This window comes from Phalacrocorax carbo, chromosome 4 (assembly GCF_963921805.1).
Source record: "Phalacrocorax carbo chromosome 4, bPhaCar2.1, whole genome shotgun sequence".
NCBI lineage: Eukaryota > Metazoa > Chordata > Aves > Suliformes > Phalacrocoracidae > Phalacrocorax > Phalacrocorax carbo.
Genome location: NC_087516.1, coordinates 55031136 through 55053240, shown reverse-complemented (window position 1 = coordinate 55053240; position 22105 = coordinate 55031136). Strand labels below are relative to the sequence as shown.

At 37.9% G+C, this 22105-nt stretch overlaps 1 protein-coding gene across 8 annotated transcripts in view; it reads right to left on the bottom strand.

Moving 5' to 3' along the window:
- Positions 1 to 22105, bottom strand: part of RAP1GDS1 (Rap1 GTPase-GDP dissociation stimulator 1) — a 103444-nt gene that overhangs the window by 21931 nt on the left and 59408 nt on the right. For 6 of the 8 annotated variants that reach the window (XM_064449989.1, XM_064449991.1, XM_064449990.1 and 3 more), the window contains 2 exons: positions 21668 to 21793; positions 4903 to 5049 (listed from right to left, as the gene is read on the bottom strand). In XM_064449989.1, the coding sequence (XP_064306059.1) occupies positions 4903 to 5049; positions 21668 to 21793 (273 nt within the window). The remainder of the gene's footprint in view (positions 1 to 4902; positions 5050 to 21667; positions 21794 to 22105) is intronic. The other 2 variants (XM_064449993.1, XM_064449996.1) reach the window with 1 other exon arrangement.

Below are 22105 nucleotides of genomic sequence, written 5' to 3'. Positions count from 1 at the left end.
ATGTCCTTCGGTGACACACATGGAAACTCCAAAAAGTAAGATCTGGGGAGAATATCCCAAATTGAGAACTTTACTGGGGGCATTTGAGTTTAAAATGTTGATTTAGGCTAGTTCATAATTTTGGACAGAATTTCAGAAAACAAATAGTCATTTCGTGTTTCATCAGTAACCATGACTAATAATGCCAAAGGAAAAATTTTTTGTACAAATTGGTGGCATAGTGTCGTACTCTAGAGAAACCTGCTTGCCATCCCCACGTCTAAGTTAAATCATCATATAACATATAAGTGATTGTATTGATTATCTCATTATCATAAGAAACATAATTTTTATCTGCTTTTACATGCTTTAGGTTACTTTGCATTTGTATAGTTAGGTCTTGAAATGATGCTAGACATCTTTAGCTGTGATGTAAATGAAACAAAAACCACGGCAAGCATGAAAATTAACAAAGGTAAATCTTAGAAGGAAGCATTACTGAAATATTGCTGTTAGACCATAATAATGGTGCCATAAATCTCCCTTTCATTTCTTGCGTATTTACATAGCTTGTGCAGATGGTAAACAGTGCGAATCAGCCCCCAGTATTCATTCCAGACGCTAAGAGTTTCGTGAGAATAAGAAAGGCTTGGCAGTTTTATGATTTAACATCAGAATGTTACATTTTACAAAGGCACTGAAGAAAAGACAGCCATGACAGACTGAAGTTGAATATGAAATGAGATAAGGAAGCAATCTATGAACATAATTATTTTTATCTACATATATATATGGCCATATATAAATATCGGTATACTTTCATACATGCATACTATAGCCAGTTAACTTCTGATCTCCAATTTGACTACCTAATAAGCCAATTGGCCTAATTCTGCCATCATTTCTGCATTTCTTTAAAAATGCTTTTATGGTTTGTTTTATAAATCTCGAGACAATTAGCCACCTCATAGACTGATCACATTAACCTGTAAATAGTCTTGGCCCACAGGATTATGAGATCTGAAGAATAACTACTCATGTTGCTAGCTCTTTTACGTGTTTGTACATGATTATTAGTTTTATTAGATTAGTTATTAGTTTTTCACTCTATCCAAGCCTGCTTTGCCTCTTGGTCTTAAGCAAATTCATAGCTACACTGGCACTATATGTAATGATAACTGTCTTCAGAATGGGAGAAGCACAACAACATTCTGAACCCACTGAAAGGTGCCAAAACAGCAGCTTTAAGCACGGGTGCTCTGTACCCCCAATGAAGTTTGCGTAGCTTGACAGGGAAAGAATTATTATAGGTTTTTGTCAAGACTTGCTTCATTCAGGCTTAAGTTATGAGCAAAAACATTCACAAACATGTGTGACACGTTTGTTTCATTCCTAGCCACACCTGCAGCTTTGCATTTTAAGAAATAATAATGGAAAGCAGGGATGAGCTATTTGTGTCTGATTTGAATTTGGGTAGTAAAACACGATTATGATAGAGATGGTCAAGATAATCTGGGCTGAAGGTGAAGGGATGTCCCCCAACAGAAAAAGCCTTCTATTTTTCACAACACAATTAAAAATCTACACTTTTTGTTTCTATAAGCTTAAAAGATGCAAGACATGCCAAAGCTAAGTTTGTTCTGTTAACGTTGTAGTGACTAATGAAATGGTAAGATACCAAAGAGGCAAAGGAAGAATTGAGAGACAGCAGGCAAAAATAATTCCTGAACACAAGCAGATGGCACAAGAACCTTGTAAAGGGAATCTTAGGTTTAAAGCTTAGACAACAGTGTTATGAATGGAGTTACAATTGCAAGCTGAGTGTCCAGAATCGAGACGAGATACAAGAATGCTCCATTAATTTGCTCTGTTTAGGAAAAGAAAATATTACTCGTAGCTGCCCTGTAGTGGCCATTTTGTAAAATTCATGTGATAAATCCCTATGCTAATTCAAAAACTTGAAAGTACTCAAGAATGAGTCTCATTAAAAAATAAGGTAGTTGATAGCTATTAAAAATAAAGCAGTGGCTATTGGAAAAAGAGGGCATTTAGTTGACTGGGAATGACAAACTGTTTAGAATCAAATAAAACGATTTGTATACTCTTTGCTCATAAAACGCTAAGGATTAGAAAATATTTGGGTCTTCACAGAAAATTAGATGCAACTAAGAACTAAATGTGCTGTAATCATCCTTATCTGGATAGCTAGTGCAATTTAAAAGAGTGGGAGTCATTAAAAGCAGTAAAGAAATCTTCAAAGTCCCCACCTGTAATTTTGTAACGTAGCATGCTAAGTAGGAAAAGATTACAGAAACAAGAAAAAAGAAGGTAGAATTGCTATTTCAGACTGAAACACTTCTTTCTTACATTTCCAGTATTTTTTCTTGTATTTTTGTCCAATTTGTTTCCATAACTACTGACAAAGCAATCTGGGACTCTAGGCTGCAATCCCATACTCCTCGTCTTTCAGCAAAACCAATGCAGTGTTTGTCGTCTTCGTAAGGAACATGGGATCAAGCTTTTGCAAGTAAAACCTGAAAATGGTATCCGCTAATCTGTGAGCATAATTAACTGTCAGCACAACCTGAGTTTTCATGTTTAACAGGTCAGCAAAGACCTGAGTACCACATGTACTCAGAATATTATCCACCTGATGCTGCAATGCGTAGAATTAAGTGGTTGTCTTGGGCTTATATCTGACATTGACTGTTGTCCTGAGAATTTATGATGGTCCACAAGTAATATTTTTGGAGCAGTTCACGACTATTGTCCAATTGTACTTGTGGCTCTTAAAACAGAACTGGCAAGAGAGGCCAACTACCCGTCTCTCCACGCACATGCTGCAGGTATGGTCAGCGAGTTTTCTTCTAAAAATTTCATTCTCTAATGCTTGTTGGTTTGGTTTTGGTTTTAATATGGATTTGGCAGATTGTTTGGCGTTTAATTCAGTGGCTGCCCCAGTCAGTGGGCAAATTCACAATGGAACTACAGGACACAAATCTTACACAGCACACCCACGGGGGCTGGGCCAAAGAGGAGCCGGGTCCCTACCGAAAGGTCCTTTCTCATGGAGATCACCAGGTATGTGGGGTAAGGTGAGGGTTTGGTAAGCTCCCAGGAATCCTCCCTGATGTGGTGGTAGGCCAGAATGGTGGTGTGCACCCAGACCCAGGAGCTGGGAATACTCCAGCATTTTTCACTTCTGACATTGCTCCAGTGGCTCCTGTGGATATTGTGTCAGTTCATTAATTCATGCAAGGTGAAAGGTGTCATTTTGCAGAGTAGAGAGGAGCTAGTGAATCCTCCTGGTTGTCACTGAACTACGCAACTCCTTTATTGACTGCATCAGTATAAGCTATCTTACTAGATGAAATGAGTCACTTATTCAATGTTCATCATTGTTAAACTGTTCAGAGCTGCTTGTTTGGGAGATATATCTCATAATTAGTTTCCCTAGGGAAGATGTGCTGGGAGCTTAGTCACTGAAGCAAAACTGATACAGTATCTCCACACAGCACTTTTGGACTGGTCTGTCTTGAGCTACCAAATATACTGGTTACTCATTAGTCTTAATTAATCCAGAGGACTCTGGTATTTTAGAGGTGAGAATATCTATTTGCTCCACATATTTTAACAAATAAATACTGACTTAACACTATGAAATGTAATAAAACGTGACACTCATGCAGTCATCAAGCAAACCAGTTCCTGAAAAATATATGAAATAAAGGAACTAGAAAGTTGCTATTTGGAGAAGAAGAAAGAAGTACTGTAATCAAGTATCCTTACATAGTACTAGGAAAAGAGGAGAAAAAAAGAATGTAAGAACAAGAGAAAGAGATGAGACGCATATAACAGTGGTATCTGGAAGTGGATAAGTAACACTAAGAGCGAGAGCTCCAGAGAGATGGCACAGAAAACATACAAGGAAACTATGCTAGAAGATATGATAAAGCAGATTAAGGAAGCTATTTCTTCCTAAGACAAAACACTACAATTCAGGAAATGGGCATGATCGAAGAAACAATGTGATTAGCTAACTACATTTGCAATCTGTGCCATTACAAGTCAGGAGAACAGCCTCTATTTGGCTTTCCTCATTTATCCCAGTTCTCCTACAGATTCAGATTTTGAAAAACTTAGAAATGTGTGAATGCTGTAAAATATGCTTTGGCATATTACCATGCTTTTGTGTGAGGCAAATTAGGTACTAAAATATCAGTATACTTGTACAATTGGCGTAGAACACTATTTTCTTATCCTCAGTGGTCAAGGATTTCTCATTTAACATACTATCTTGTGTTTTTGTCCCAGCCCCTAAACACCTCCATTAAATGGGATCAAGAACATAAACTGATAATTTGTAGACAGAGAAGAGTGTTGAACATACACATGAACTATTTCCCATTTATCTCAGAAGAAAGCAACATGGTTTTATACACGTTTCACACGGAGAAAAATGATTACGGAAAACTTTGGCATATATACCCCCAAATCATCAACAAGACAACACTGCATGCCTGTGACAAATTAGTCTTCTGGTGTTGTTTCATACTAAATTAAAAACAGAGGACTTAATGTAGCCTTCTAGTTTACTTCTGTAAATCTGTTTTTTCCTAATGGGTATGATACATCTCCATTTATTGCTTTTAGACAAAGAAGTAAATTCCAGACGTTGATTTTTAAACTTTATATGATATGCTATATAGAACTGCATCAGGAAGATATCTAGTATTTTTGGGAACATAAATTTACTGAAACAGAAAATTGTATATGTGAACTGAGGTGCTTGATCTTTTCAGAGTAACTTAGTGTTAATATCCACAATGTAAACCTACAGTTGACTTTAACTTTCATCTTTTTTCTTTTTTTGATGGGGTTGTTCTCCTGGTAGACATAAAGCAAATTTTCGGTGTTGTTTACCATTCTCATTGCTATAGTTCATCAGCATGCCACAAAAGACAGTCAAGAGCTTCTCACTGGCTGGATCTGTCTTACTGCACAGTGACCTTATATGGTCTACTACAATATGTGCACCACCTGCACGGTCAACTGCGTTCCTGCCCTCATCTGTAAAACAAAGAGTTACATTTAAAAAAAATGAAACCAAAACCCACCGTAGAGTCCCGAACATAACAGTAATCATACAAAACAAAATTCTTAAACAGAGTGAAGTCATTTCTCCAGTGTTGTCAGCTTCATCTAGAGAGACGCTTGAGGGCCAGCTTTTAGCGTAACAGAGCTAAGGAAGTGAAAGCACCTACAACAAAAGGGATTAACCACCTGGCACTGATACCTTTGTAAAGAAGTGCAGTGTTTGAGGCAGAGCCGCTGGAGCTGAAAAATCATATTCTTAAGATACATTGGGTTGTGCCAGAGGGAGGTTCTGAGCACTTTACAAAGCCTAGTCCATAGACCCTTGTGGACCAGGTAAATTACTTTTGCCGTTATGCAGATCGAGAATTTGAAATACAGGAAATAAATTGCTTAGGCTACTTAAAAACGAAACGGGGACTAAATGTACAAAGCAGAGGTACTAGTTCCCAGTCACAAACTCTTGTTCATCCACTCACTCTGCCACACAGCATGTTCTTTGTACTTCTATACCTGAAATTTAATACCACTATCAGATTCTTTTTGTATGGCTAGAAGAAAAATTTGCTCTGCATCTATAATAGACTACAATGCTCTGAGGTTTCATAAATACCACACCATAATCTTTGTATGGAACTGTTTATGTATAACAAATCAGATTTGATGTACCAGTGTAGGAATAAAGGAAAAACTGGCCTTCTATTACAGTAATCAACAATACCACTTGCTTTTCCAGCAGGCAATCAGCAACAGCCAACAGTCAATAACATAAATTCCAGGGCTTCCAAAAGGAGAGACTTCCAAGTGAGTTACAGTTGGAACCAGCTGGAAAAATCTGGATGAAAACAAAACCTTGGGGGGAAAATCACTAAAGCAGAAGTTTTGCAGAATAAGAAAAAATCCCCCTCTCTTCAATTTCTTAATGGCCCCAAAGCAAATCTCCTCTTTCCCTTGTTATTCACCACTCTCTCATTACTCTTCTCTCTCCTCATCATACGTGGAGGTCAAGCTACCAAGTTTTCCTCATTCTGCAACATGTTCAGTATGAAAACCAAGGCTGTTCACACTTATAATGTGATTTTCCACTACAGTGTTCCAGAGCTCTGCAAAAAGAAGTTTCTAAATTTTCCAATTCTTGTTAATACTGTTTACAAGACATATATACCCCTTACATACTATATATATATAACAGGATTGTAAGTATAGTATATACACCTACACTATATATATTCATAAATATACATATCAATATATATGAGGTGTATATATAGGGACTTCAGATAATTTGTTGAGTGGAGCCAAAGGAGAAAGGGTAATTCTTGGTGGATCTTAAATATTAAATTTATTACCAAAGTAATACGTGTTTTGCAGAATAACTAAGATACATGCAACAGAGGAAAAAAGTCACTGCCATGACTGTCTCCACGCTGGACATGATCAAGACATCAGGGGACTGTGTTTCACTCCATTTATGTGTATTCCATTTTGAAAAAGGAATCTGTTTACAGTCAAACAAATTCAAGGTAAGATTCTGTGTCAAGGAAGAACTATTAAAAAAGGAGAAATAGAAAGAAATGCCTCACATCCTTGATGCAGTGACAAACGTAGGCATAATGCTGCAATGAAAGGAAGTCCTACACCAAAATATAGTGAGACAATATAGTCAGGTGTTCAGATTCAGTGCTTATGTTTACCAAATTGGCAGAGAAAAAAACAAACTTGGTGGGAATATTCCAGAATCCTGTTTCATGTATCCTCTTCTTGTATTTTTTATTACAAAAGTTATGCAAATACATGATTTTGTATTTGACTCGGCCATTTTGTGAGTCAAAACAGGTGTGCAAAATGAAACTGAATTGCTGATTCTGGATCAGATGGACTGAATGTGGTCCTCAAATTACTATAATGCAACTGAAATCAAACAAAAAAACCATGATAAAATCAAGCTTGAGATAAAAATCAGGTGTCATGCTTGTTCCCATGTCTTGATGTAGCACTGTGTATGAAATATGTAAGCAAAGAATAATATAAAGGTAGAGTTGGGTGAGGGTTTGGAAGCAAGGGTTAAAAAAACCAAAGAACCAGTTACAAGCCAAGTTCCTTACCTGGATGGAACTTGGCACAACTCCAGTGAAAATAATTGTGTGAAAGTATCTTACAACAAATGAAAATCTAACTCATATATCCTTTTACTTCTATTCTCACTAGTTTGTCAAAGAAGTTATACCTCAAAAACTGCTGTATCTTTAAGTACATCATGGTCTCTCACTTCAAACACATGACAAAATTCTTACCCACACAATATTTTTCTTAGGTAGATAATCATCTTCCACTGTACAGACAGCAAAAGTAAGGCAGAAAGATTCAGAAACAAATCTTACACCAAGAAATGTCTTTCTGTCTCTGTAGTACACTCAAAAAGTTCAGGATGCCTCCCAAGTAGGCAGCAGGCTGTAAGTGCCAGACTTTGACATGACTACATAGGCTCATAGATTCATAAAAGAGATGCCTTAATTGAGTTTGTTGTTCCACCTCTTCACCACGCTAGAGCTCACCCTGTGTAGCTGCTGCTCTGCCCTAGGCACCTGGGTGAAGAACAGACCTGGGCTAGTGCTATAATTAGGATCTCCTGGTGCTGCCTTCTTATGCCCAAATGGATTAACTCAGCTCATTAGTGCAGGGCCACAAAGAATCCTGTACCAGATGTAGGAGGAAAATTCTGAAGGTCCTGACCACCCACTCCAAGCTCAGGCTATGATGCCCTGTTGCATCCCTGAGCAAAAAGCCTATTTCTGACTCAGAATGCTCCATGTACTTATTGCCGACTTGCTTCTCCCTGCTCCGTCGCTAAGAAACAGATTTTGCACACAAGAATACTCACCGAGCTCCAAATCATTTATAGTCAAAACAAGACCACAGCACGTTGCCATGTCTTGTTCTCAGTCCAACTATTACCTTGCAGTTCAGCAGCTCTATGAACTCCCACACTTAACGTGCTTCCAGCCTCCCAGAACCTGTGTTGAAATTTTTTCCTGTGACCTTTTTAAATAAACATTTGCTATTCCTAAGAGATCCGTGATTGAACAGTTTAATGAAAGCATTCACATTTCTGCTTAAAAATGCCTCACTACAGCTCGCAAAGGGCAATACTGTTGTATTGCTTTTTTTTTAAGTACACGTAATATTGTTTAAAGATGCCAGAATGACAATCCAAAAGACCAGAGGGATTTTTTTCCTACAAAATGTACAGTAAGATTTATTACAGAATGAGCTATTACTTCCACAATGTTCTCTAGTCCCATGCAATGCAACCATCTCTAAGATCAGCACAGTCTCTCTTTCTGTCCTGAGTTGCTCAAGTTTTCATGCAAAACTGGGTTTTAATGTGGTTTAGCAAACTACCGTGATTGCTCACACTTCCCCTATGAACAAGAGCCCTGTCAAATTTCCCCATGGCTCAGCCGTGCCAGCTCCAAAGGATGCTCAAGTCTGAGACCAAAATTTTTTTAGCGCATATGATTGGTAGGTCTTTAAAATGCAACACTTCTTAGAGTAGTTTCAATTTGCTTTTCCCGAGATGTGTTTGCATAATTTTCCCTTGAGTTTTCTTCCCCGGTTTAGTAAACCCTAAAACAAACCACTAAGTCATAAAAGGTTAACAGGAAAAGAGAATTAATGTGACCTTAAAGTATGAAAACAATGTAAAGCATAAGCGATCTACAGCCAATGAGTTATTTCTAAAACACATGCACCAAAGTTCGATTTTTGTCACCACTGTAAGGTTATTATTTCTGGGAATAGTTATATCACGCAAAGGGCTGTGCTATAGTATAGGCAGATATCAGAAAATATTTTTGCAAATAGGTCACCTAGTGCTCTTTAATCTAAACCTTAAATTAGGTTTGTTGTTTTCATACTGGGCCTGTTTTTTAATATAAAGTTTAAGCTCTGCCAATCCAAGTGATAAAGAAGCAGGTGCATCTCATACAGATTGGGACGAAAACATTTCTTGCTAACGTTCTATTAGGCTATAGAGCTGTGTCTTCACAAGAAAAAGCCAGCAGTTTCAGACAGTTCTAAAAACTCATGTTCTACCCACTTTTTGATTAAGTTTTAAAATACATTGGTCTGGTTCCTCCACTATTCCAAACTTTTCTCTTTCTCACCTCTAATATTTAAACTACAATTTAGAAGTAATTTGTACTTCAGAAATTATCGTGGTCCTGCAAAGATGCATGCCGTTATTTAAGTGTGTATATGGTGAGTAAACCCACAGGCTGGTAAAAATTAGGTAGGTGGCTACAATTCTGGTGATGACGGCATCACAGCTAGTTAAATAATGACTAAGTAAAAGCATAGAAATGGCTAAGTAAAAGCATATAGTGACGTACTGAATGGTTGTTTGAAACCTTGTCCATTTTTTTCCTCACAAAAAAGGTAAAGTATGAACACTCTACATTACCTTCACCTATCATATCTTTACATCTTAATGGCCATAGTGACACTGCTTTCCAAAGAGTTCTTTGCTTTTGTTGCTTTATCTTAGAGTGCTTTTGTTGCTGTATCTTCACTCTGAAATGTGAATTTTGTGCTTCATATTACAATTTGCTATGTAACGATATTTCTCAGTAGGGGCCCTGTATTGGTTTGCAGACTCAAAATGGGAAAAATAGATTTAACCTTTAAAAAGCATCAGAAATCACAAGTCACCATGGTGTTATAATGTTTATTATATATGTAGCTTCAAAAATAGACCCATTTTGCAGATAATGAGCTAGAAAACTATTAAGAAATTATAGCATTTCTTAAAAATTATCTTTTGGGCTTCAAATTTAAGATTTTTACTTTGAAATGTTCCGGTTTTGTCTTGCAACTGGAAACCTGATTCCTCCTTTCTCCAATTCGTGTTCTACAGAATTTTATTGGTGTAAATAGTTGCACTGGTATAAATGGTGCAACTCAGTGAAGGAAAGGACGATTTATACGATCAATGACCCCATTTGCATAAATCAAGCTGCCCAGACAGCAGCTTTTGGTGACATGGGAAAAACATAGTATTTCTTTAAAATTCTTTTCTAATTCTTTTCCTCTGCAATTGGGTGTAATGATCAACTAAGTTAAATTACATACTGTCATTTTACTTTAAGTGCTTCATCTTTATTGCATTTGGCTCCATTCCTGCATTGTTTTTGACCAAAATATTTCTTAGGTTAGACCAGTGGTTTATGGATAACATTTTTTTTAATTATTATTTTGTTAAAGATGAACTAGTTTACGGTAGTCCAAGGCGGGGTGGGGGGCAGAGTTCTTTCTACATGTTCTATTTTTATTTACTTCTATTTTTTAATTAGGTCCTCTTTGTGTGGTTTTTGTACTGAGGCATTCATCTGTTCCTGCTGCTCATTCTTTCACCTGAAGTCATAATATTCTGTGATATCAAACTGGCTGCGGCAGAGCAAATTATGATGTGACATACAGAAAATGATGACCATGCATGGGGAAAAAACAGCAGGATTAGAACTCCACAGGAAGAAAGTTCCTGCTTACATGTTTTCTCTCTTCTTCTTAAGAAAATAGAAAGAGAAAATATTCAAAAAACACTGCTGGGGAAAACCCTTAGCTAGTGTAAACCCCATTAGCTATGTAGACATTAGGAAAAACATTGCCATTACATAAACTGGGAGTTTACAGGGTTTTTTTCCTGTCTGAACACTGTAAAGAGAAAACTTTCAATGCAATGCTGTTGTTCAGTTTTAATACTTGATCCTACTTTTTCTCTTGAATCTGTTTTGCATGCTTTTAAATCACTACGCAGCATTGCATTAATTTTATTTTTTCAAGGAAAGTAAGCTTCATGTAATTAAATTGCACTACTATTGTTTGCTGCTTTTTCCAAGTCTTCTGTGCACTTGTCTACAAGGGACAAGACACAGCCATACTATGTTTTGATACTCATGTTTCAATAATTTGGAAGATATTTTTGGGGTTTGCTCTGTCTATCTTGTACTGAAATTTCCTTCCCCTTTATTTAAATCCTTCAGGAATTATAAGTGTCTGATTACCAGAACTACAGTTTTGGTATATGGAGAAAAAATAATCTTGAATTAGTCATGCTTGCTTCAGAGATAAACAGAACAGTCTTGTAATCAGTTCATCTGAAATTGCTGGCAACTGTCCTTAGCCCTAACTCCAGCTGCACTGAGGATATTGTCTTACAAGTTATTCTTTTAGAAATTATTGCTAAAATAGTAAATACGTAAGCAGTAAACTAGAAATGCTAACAGAACACTGTCTTTTAATGTAGTGCCTTCAAGGAGTGAAAATAGCATTGATCTTTTGGATAAAACTATTGCCAGCACGTTTGCTGGCTAATGACGTCTGATGCAGCAGCATACCGGCCCTCTCATGCGTCTGGTTTATTGTAACAAATACAGTTTTAAAATGTTGTATCCAAATGGAGATCATGGGGAATTTTTGGCAGACTCTTATAAAACATTCAACGTGTGGACCATAGGATACCAACAGCAAGAAGCCCTGATCTCTCTCATGAGTATCGTGGGATTTCTTTTGTCTATAGAGTCCGGAGTTTGGCAGAACATTTGAAGGGATGGGTAAATGTGGCAGTGTCGCAGTCTCCCTAATGTTATACTGAGGCAGCAGTCAAATGTAAGCCAGATTCAACTCCACGATTTAATTGCAATAAAATTTGCTTATTTTTTATATTCCTCTTATGCCAGACACACATGAGAAAACTCATGTGTTTCTGATTTCAGAAAAAAAGAACAGTGATGACTTTACTGTTCAAGACTTTTCAATACTTCACTTTCAGTCAAATTCTACTGGTGGACCTGAGATTTCAGTATAACAGCAGAGATGTTTCTATTAGCAACAAGACAAAATACTACTACATCAAATGCTTCTAGTCTCAGTATTGGCACATGATTTGTTCTGGATTCCAAGGAGATTTTACTTTTAAAATGTAGTAATTTCCACTACTAAATTTTATTTGAAAATAAAGAAGCCAAGCAGTATGAAAAAGTTCTACTAGATATACCTAAGTCAGGTAAAGGCCCTCAAAGCTGAATGTAGTAGCTCTCCCCTCTGTCTTCCTTTCCATGTGCAATACGCTTACAGCAGATTCTTCAGCTGATTTTATAACTGTGCAACTCCTTAGTAATTCCATTGCATTCAAACAAATTACTCTAGGTTTATGAGAGCATAAGTCAGCGCTGAAGCCAGCCTATGCTTATTATTTCATACAGTGTGAAATAAATCATGGAATCCAATTATACAGTAAAACATCAGGCAGTTTTTCTACACTGGTAAATAAGTATTTATAGCATCTCATGCTATTAACAGAAGAAACCTGCACACAGCAATTAATTTAGAATTGTTAATCCCAGGCCTTGGAGTGGAGTGTTGTCTCTCAGCATCAAACTCCCGAAGAACAAGGGTGTGAACCGAGCACGGCACGGTCACGGTCCGGTGCGGAACAGGGGCATTCTGCTGGATGCTGCTGAAAGAAGCTTGGCAAGAGGCTTAGCCTGGTATTGTGTGAGAGCAGTACTGCTATCTGAAGGCGCTCAAAGGTGCTGTGGGTCTCCACCAAAGCAGCCTGACAAGCAGTCTCAGAAAGTGTGTAACCCATGGGGATTTGGAGTAGGTTGGGAAAAGCCCAAGAAGCAAAAAAATGAAACCACACCATAAAGGATATTTGTGGATCCTAATAGGCCCTGGGAGAAAGAAAATTATTCAGAGAAGTGAGAAAGTAACAAGTGGCCCTGGGATCTAGGAAAAACTGGGGTGAGTTTTGGGTCTGGGGTCAGTGCTATCCCTGCCCCAGTTCATGAGGCCTAGGGGAAGTGAAAGGGCCTGGCCTTCTACAGCAGCTCCAAGCAGCAGCATGCAGGCTGTCTCTCCTTAGTGAGCAGCCTGCACGGAAGAGCTGACCTGTAAAAGATTCTTGTATCTGACAGGTTGTAGGATACAGCCTGAGAAAGACCAGCAAAGCGTTTTGTTTTACAAAATCTTTTACCTCCTTAGCAGAAGGCAAGCCACTGATTTGACTAGAGGGCAACTACCCATGCATTACCACAGCCTGCACTAAAGAGGCCAGGCGGTGCCAAGATGTGGGTGATAAGCTGGACACTCTCAGGTAAGTGACTCTCTTCACAGAAATGAGTGCTGCTGTAGATAGGGTATTCAAGGCATCCACCCTGACTCCTCAGGCTGTTCTGCTGGCTGGACAACTAACCAGCACACAGCAACCTCAGGATCAAGAAGGCTCAAAGACCAACCTTGTTCATTCACACCGATGTCTCATGTGGCAGGAACACAGCTTTGTTATTGCTAATGCTAACCATCTTGCTATTATCTGTAGTTTTACTTAACTCTTTCCTCACAGTCTTTTATCAAATACTTAGGCTGCAACTTCCTCTGGTAGGCACGATCTCTTGATTATATTAGTGTACAAACTGTACTATAAAAACCCTCTACCTAAACAGAGTCCTGGTCTCCTGGCTGAGACATTCAAGAGCTCCTCTAAATCAAGGGATAAATTTTACTAATAAAATTCTTTGACAATACTGTCCAATTTCTATTTCTGAGAGTAGCACAGTATTCCTTAGATATGACTGCAACAAATATAACTGAATTTATGTGGTTTGCATGTTTTATGTTAACTCTATGCTGTTATTGCACTGTATGAAATGCTGTATAAAACCAGATGTCTGTGTAGCTATCATGTAAACAAATAAAAGGCTTGGCCCAGTGCCATATATGCATGGTGCACAGTGTTGCAAAAATCTACAGAAGTGAACCTCAGAGTACAACAAAATTATATTGTACTTTATTATTTAAGAAGCTATGGTGATATAACTAGACTGTATTAAAACACAACGTTAAAAGGAGAATAATGATGGCTGCAAGCTTAAAAAAAAATTAGTAAACACTTAATTCCCAATTATACATAAACAATGCTTAGCAAAATGCTAACAGACTCTTTCTTCTGTTTTCCATGGCAATTCAGTTGATGTTTTCTACCATTGCTGATTTAGTGACAGCTGATATTTCTAGTCACATAATGTCTACTTTTCCAAATAGAGTAGAATAAGCTAGACACTCTGGCCACGTCTAGACACTGATCTAACAAGCTTTGTTTTCTGAGCAACATGTGACTGTGCAGTATCTATAAATATGAACAATTTCAAGTATCTTAAAAGGTGAAGTGAAAAAAAGACATGAAAAGGGAGGTTGAATTGAAAGGGGAAGAGTGAGTTATGTATCTTCTGTTGTTCACTTATTGTTACTGAAATTCTAAAAGCTTTTCCTTCTGACAAGGAATTCTCTTTGGTCTTCATAAACATTAGGAGAATTCTAAGTTTTTGCCTTTCCTGCTTTGCTTAGCTTTGAAGTATGAAGATCTAGCTCAGTCCTTAATCAAAGTTTGAATCCTTAACTTGCTTTTAGGGTGGCAGCAAGATCTAGTGAATAAACAGGATTTCTTTCCAAGTCTGCTCATGACCTTCTTTAAGACCCTGGAAACACTTTCCATCTCTTTTTTCTCTTTTTTCTTTTTTTTAATTTCCTTGTTGCCTGTGGCTTCTATTTTGACTGTAAATTAAGCAGGTGTCTCTCAGCCTTTTGGAATACGACCAATATACAAACTTTAAAGACTGTGAATGAAATGCTGGAGGGGGAAAGTAAGGAATCAGAAAAAATCTGCTTTGTTTCTTAAGAGTTTATTTTCTTTGTACCTGTACTGACAGAATTCTTCTAAATTTATTCTGCTTATTCAAATAATCTTCCTGGAAAAAAGAGGATGAAGAAAAATATTTGCACTGCAGAAAATAAGCAGGACCTACCATACCCATACTCTTTAAAACAAACAAAAAACAGGCCTAATACCTTAATCTTAAAGAAGGGAAAAGTTGCAAATCTATGGCAATTTGGTGGGGTTTTTTGTTTGTTTGTTTTTGTGGTTTTTTTTCCCTTTGTAGGCTTCTGTTAAGTTTTGGCTTAAGTCATGAGAATTTTGCCACTTGTTTCAGTAGAGCTAATATTTAGAATGTAAATTTTAAAAAGACTAATAGCCTGAGAATGAGAATTCATGCTTTTCATAGCACCTCTCAAATGGCTCTTTCTGATGCTCTAGGAAGATTTCCTCATCATTCTGATTCCATTTAGGCCAGCTATAAACTAAGTAAATTAGAATAATATTGCTTAACAGCTTTCTAAGAACATTAATGATTAACTGCCAATACGTACTAAATATTACTGTGAAAGTATGCCCTGGCATGCATATGACATGCTTAGTTTCAAGCTGATGCAATACTTGTGCTGCAGAGGCTTGGGAAAAATGCTGCATTATCAAGGACTTCTTACTTAAAAATGCTATTGTTTTCTAAGACTTTGACGTGCCTTAGAGAAGACAGATCTAAACACTATCACTGTAGAATTAAAAACTAGAATTTTAATTCTCTGTAAGCTGTTGTAAACAATCAGTTTTCAAGCAACAAGTTAAAGCCTCTGGTCTCAATTTCATTACAGTGCTTGGGAAACGGTTTAGTAGATGGCATTTGCATTTGGTAGGATCTAGTACAATGAAAAGTGAAACATTGTGGTAAGATGCCGCCTGGCTGCATGAATCAGGGTGACCTTCATAAAAACGATTAGCCAGTAGTGTGCCATTATCAACACCAGTTGTGTTCTAGGATCCTGCCAGTTTTCCATATGGTACTGAAAAAGGTTATGCCATTTTTTGAAGAAAACGGAATTTGACTGCTTTCCAGTATGTTTAATTCTTAAGCATCTGTTTTTTCTGCTTTAGATCCTGAAATTAACCTCATCTCCTGAGAGGAGATGTAACCGTACAATTGAGTAATTTCTTATTTTTGTACTTTGCCATTCTTAGCAGATCTCTGCAAGAGGTCTGTATATCCTGGGCAGCTGAGTATACAAAACCTATAGTACATGGAAGATCTTTTTAACAAGAAGTGGTATAATGTTCATGGTCTGGTGTTAACACCGGGATCAGGAGAGACCGGGGTCTATGTGAAAGGCCACATCACTGAAATTCAGTAAGGAATCTTGCCATCAATACAAGTAAGGCTGGGTAGATAAAAAAGCAATGTACAGCTTGGGAAATGAGAAAAGGATCCAGTAAATTTCCTGCAGAAAAAAGTAGATAAGCAGCTGTCAGTGGAAAGCCTTTATAGAATGAGTTGGCGTTTTTAGTTTCTTTCCAATTCTATAGCTGTTTATATCATGAAGTATGGTTGGTGAGAACATGTACCCAGGCTGGTGGTTTCATGAAGAAACAAGGTGTGGATGGGTGCAAAAAGCAATAGCTTTGAGATGCCCCAAGGAGGTCCCTAAGCACTACCATTAATATTAATATTATGGAAGGGCAGAATGGGAAATTTTTCATTTCCCTTACAAGATACATGGAGAGCTTATTTCCCTTTGATAGCGTTCAGAATATGTGGATGCTCTAAAGAGCAGGAAGGAATTATTTTCTAATGGGTAAGAATCTAATATAATCTCACCTGAAGTCAAACAGAATTACTCCTTCTAGTCTGTATGGCTATTGAATCAGGCTCTAAATATGCTAGCTTTTCGCTTCCTCTTATAATTATCACTTTTATAGTATAATTATGGTAGCTTTTATCGTGTGCTCAATGCTACATAAAAACACATCAAAATAGTTTGTCAATCAGTTCTAAACTGAAGTGTGTAACTTACCTGTGGAAGGATCACTGAGATTAAGATAGTGTGTGCACCACAAAATTAATGATAAAAAATATTATGAGGTATTATCTGCTAGGAAAATACTACAATTTTAATATAGCATCATCTTCCATTAAAATTCTTGACTAAAATTTCATCAGGTTGGCCTGATCTTTCATCTACACAAACTGCATTGGCACGTGGGGTGTCAGAGCAGGACAGAGACTTGGCTACAGACAGGTTTTTCTCTTTCTCCCACATTCTCATGTGGGTCTTGACAAAAGGTAGGCCTAACTTGAAAACCCTTGTCTCAGTCTCCCTGTCCCCCAGGCACTCAATCTGCCACATGATTCAAGTCACCAGAGTCTTCCCAGTTTATTGGGAAAGAAGCCAGCAGAGAGAGCTGAGGGATGTACTAGCCATCAGGCTGTTCATGAAGTAATCCCAAACTGCAATTCGGATTGTGCTGACGATCTTTAACTTAATATCCCAACTGCCAGAGCTGACAGTAGCAAATCATTTTTAGCCTTTATCTACAGTAGAATTAACCATTGTGCTCTCGCTTAAGACATTGCCTTTTTTTAGCAAGAACCATGTTATGTTAAACATAACCTTTCCTGAACAATGGAGATGAGATCTTCATGTTGCACGTGGAACCAAGGTGCAGAGGGACCGTAGATGAGCTTTGGAGGTATGCCCTGTCAGTCTGTAACATCTGTACATCTCTAACAGCCCTAAATGAATGAACTTACTACAGAAACAGTGCTGGGGAGAATGGTGGGGAGGGCTGGGAAGAAAAACAGTAGAAAAGTAGCTATAGTTTGACTCCTGGATAAAGAGTGATGAAGCAGCTGAAAGACAGGTCTTATGCTCTGACTGGACAATGCCTAAGAGTTTAGCTTTGATTATAAGTGAAAAACATAACCGGTGGTTGAAAGGAATGTGTGGGCTAGGAGCTTTGCATCTAGTAATACAGTTCAGGCAACATTCTGTCCCTGAGTGAGGCTGAGGAATCCGTTGTCTGGGGATACGGAAGTACAAGCAGCTGTACTTGGTACAGGCTGTAGTTACAGTGGGGGAGAAAGCAGGAGGGAGAGGAGGAGAGATCATGTCTCCATTTCTTTGCTTTGCAATTTCTGCTTTGATGAAAACTTGGGGGCCGAGGTGTATGTGGTGTTTACTAGCTACAGCATGTAGAACAATTACAAGCTGTACCAGAACATACAGTAATGTATCTGTTCTTAAACTGTAGGACAGCACTGAACAGTTTGCATACTGTGATTAGTTAAATTCATTCCTTCTGACTTAAAATCTTTTTGGTCCCCTCAATTGTTTCTTTCATCTCTGCATACAAGAGGAATGCTGGGAGACTAGAAGCCTCATCAGTACTAACAAAGCTTCCTTCTACTCTGCTTTGCAATTATATTTGCCTGTATTCTTGATGTTCAGAGACTCTCATAAAGCAGATCTCTTCACAACATAAATACTTTAAGCTGCTTGGAATAAATTTGACCTATTTTTTTCCCCTTTAACTGTTTATGAAATGCATTTAATACTTTGTAATTTTTCCATGCTCAAACAGCTGACTCAGTATTATTTTAGGGGGCTAGCACTGATGAGCACCCAGACAATAACTTTGTGCATGTTCACCTCAAACTTAATAGAGAAGAAAATCTGTCAGTAAGTCTCAAGGTTTTCATTTCATGCTTTTTGTGAGGAGATGAATCTGTTTAGTAAGGTCGCTGCCCAGCAAGTGTGTAATTCCCCTTTTACCTTGTGGAAGGTACTAAACCTCCTCGATCATCAGGACTTAGCCATGAATTACCTTTCCAGTAGCAGCCCCTCCTGAACTTAGGTGGAAATGGTCTTGCCTTCATGCAGCAACTCTGGGATCCGTGAACTCTGAGAAATCACTGCCATTTTCATTTAATCACGAAAAAATTTCAGGCAATCCTTCTCCTTTGCAAGGCCACTTTTAAGAGGCCTTCCTTGTAGGAAAAGCCATTTGTCCCACAACTTTCATCCTGTGCCATGCAGACTTCTCTCAAAAATAGAGACCTGATTAACTCCTTTTTGCACAAACCGTCACTAAACAAAGTGATGTATGCTTACTGGGATGAAATACAGGATAACTGGGGCTTTCAATAAATAGAAGTGTTGCTATGAGCCATTCAATATGGGCTTGATTTCATAATTTCAGCCTAACATTGATTTAGGACTTAAAGACCTTCCTCATTACTGTCTCTTATAATTACATGGGCAGTAGAAGCGAAAAAAACACTCATGTATACGGCAAAATACAGCTAATGATGTATTTCAAGTTCCTTTGAGTCCCAGTTACCACAAGGGTAACAGCTGCTTTTGTCTCCATTGAAAAGAAAAATACTATCAATACATAATAACATCTTTTATTAGAGCTACTGGCCTCCACACCTTGTCTTTGTTATACTTTAAAGCTCTTTGTTAGGGGAAAAATAATAGTCATAATGAAAATATATCAAATTTTATACCAATAAGCATATTGAAAGTATTTGTCCTAAATAAGAATTTAGAAGAGGGTACATAACTACATAATCATTACACATTAAGATAACATACAAAATAAAGTCAGATAGGGTGGATGTGATAAATAAGCACTGTAAACAGCTTCTGCTCAAATCCAAGATGCTAATCTTGATTTTTGTGACATTTTATTACGCTTTATTCATTAATCTTATTCAAATACACAGGGAAGGTAGTGACCGTCCTCCCACAGGAGCACAGCAACACAGGGCATACAGAACACATCACTGCCTGCTGTAGATGCTATCAGTGCCGGCTTTGCTACACAGAAGGGCAACACAAGGCGTGTAATACAGCTCTTCCATACTGGATAACTCCTGCACTGTAAAAGCCAGCAGTCGTCCATAATACCTAGAATCATAGAATCATTAAGGTTGGAAAAGACCTCTAGGATCATCAAGTCCAACCATCAACCCAACACCACCATGCCGCCTAAACCATGCCCTGAATTGCCACGCTTACATGCCTTTTAAGTAATGGTGACTCCACCACCTCTCTGGGCAGCCTGTTCCAATGCTTAACCACTCTTTCAGTAAATAAATTTTTCCTAATATCCAGTCTAAACCTCCCCTGATGCAGCTTGAAGCTGTTTATACTTGTTCTATCGCTAGTGACCCGGGAGAAGAGACCAACACCTGCCTTGCTACAACATCCTTTCAGGTAGTTGTAGAGAGCAATAAGGCCTCCCCTCAGCCTCCTCTTCTCCAGGCTAAACAACGCCAGCTCCCTCAGCTGCTCCCCATAAGACTTGTGTTCTAGACCCTTCACCAGCATCGCTGCCCTTCTTTGGACACACTCCACCAACTCAATGTTGTTCTTGTACTGAGGGGCCCAAAACTCAACACAATATTCAAGGTGCAGCCTCACCAGTGCCAAGTACAAGGGCATGATCTGATACTACAAAACCATTTTTATGTGTCCTTATTGTATTTCATGAGAAAATGTAGGTTGAACAACAATGACGTGAAGAGTTAGGTAGATTTTACTTATATGAAATAAACCAGTGCCACCTGGGAGTGAGCTTTATATCACATATGGTCCTGAAATAAAATATAGTAAATACATTATGTTATAGAAAGCTCAACAGCTTCTCCTTGAAGTTTCCATGGGGAAGCAGCTGTTCAGTTAATTGGTCACCTTAAAGAAAATCCTAAATGAAAGAATTATGCATTAGCATCCTCAAGCAGTAGTTGTCTGTAAATGGAAATGCCAGCATGGAAAATCTGATTAACTTTCCTGAGGTCAAAGACAAGGTAATTTAAAACAATATAAAATGTAAATTTCCAAACTAGGCTGAAAAAATGTAGCAAAGAGAACGGCTACTACTAATTAATTTTTTTCAACAGACAGTATTCAGAACAGCAAAACTCATAGTAAATGCAACACATAGTACAAAGAAAATTTCTTGCAATATGAAATAAGACACTAAATCTCAAGATAACAAAATGCTTTTACAATTTCATCTCACTTCCCATCTGCAGACATCCACAGGCTTCTAATTCCTTCATGTGCGTAGGAAGATGTTCTTCGTGTCTCTGCTTCTGTACCATATTTATTATGCACTGGCTTTTATCAAAATATTTAGAGTAAGCAATAATGAGGCTGCATTTTCAAACCACGGCAACCACTGGTTTGGTTTTGTAAATGACATATCCATGCATGTAATCAGCACATGGAGTCACAATTGCATTTCAAAAATCAATTGCTTGGCAGTGCAAAATTTACTGGCCCACAAAAAGCTAAAAAACCTCACCAACCTCCACCCGCCATAATTCCTGGCTATGAAAAATACCAATATGTAATCTTGGAGCAACTAATTGGCCACATAAGAATTCCGAGAATCAGCAGTATAGCTCAGGCATCATTTCAACTGCATATGTAGCTCTGCACAGCTTTGAGGCTTGTAGAATATGAATGTTCCCTTCTGAGTCTGTCTATTCCCTTCTGAGACATTCTATCTGAGGAAAAATTAACTGATCAGGCCTCTGTGTATGTAGTACCTGCTCTTTGAAAACCTAGCTCATTAACATTTAAAAAAACCCCAAACCCAGGATCACAAATCTTTTCTATTCTTATATCCAGTTGTATCACAATATGAAAACAGGTTTTTTTAATCTTTCTGTCACAAAAGTGTAATACAAGTGTGACATTCAATTGTCCCATAGAATCAGATGAGCCATGTGGTAAATAAATAAAATCAAGAGAAGAGGAAAGTGACTGCCCAGAACGCAATGTACAGAACACCAAAACATTCCCCTCCCTCCTACAAAAGCATCTACAGAATATGGCATGTTTCAACACTCACGGCTATCGTAGCATATATTGCCCAGGGCACGTCCTGTTTGAAGCAATACTTCCTGGTCTTTGCAGTTTAACAGTTGCACCAAAGGAGGGATCAACCCAGCATCCACACATGGGTTCCGCATAAATTCTGCAAATAATGCAAAGCCTGTTAAAGCAAGCCAGCTATTTTCGGTTTCATCCATTCTAGTTATGCTGGCATTGCAACTGGGCCTTTTGTGAGAACAAACATGTGCATAGACAAAAAATATAAGTTCTCATGCAAGTTTATAGAGAATAAGTCCAAGTCAGGATTTGGGCTTACATTCCTTTCATTATTCGTTAATTCAGAAAGAATTGAGAGTATTTAATTGACTTCCATGGAAACTAATTTAACATAGCTCAGACTGAGCATGTTTTTAGCATCATAAAGAAGTGCTGAAAAGGACAGTGAATTCACAAC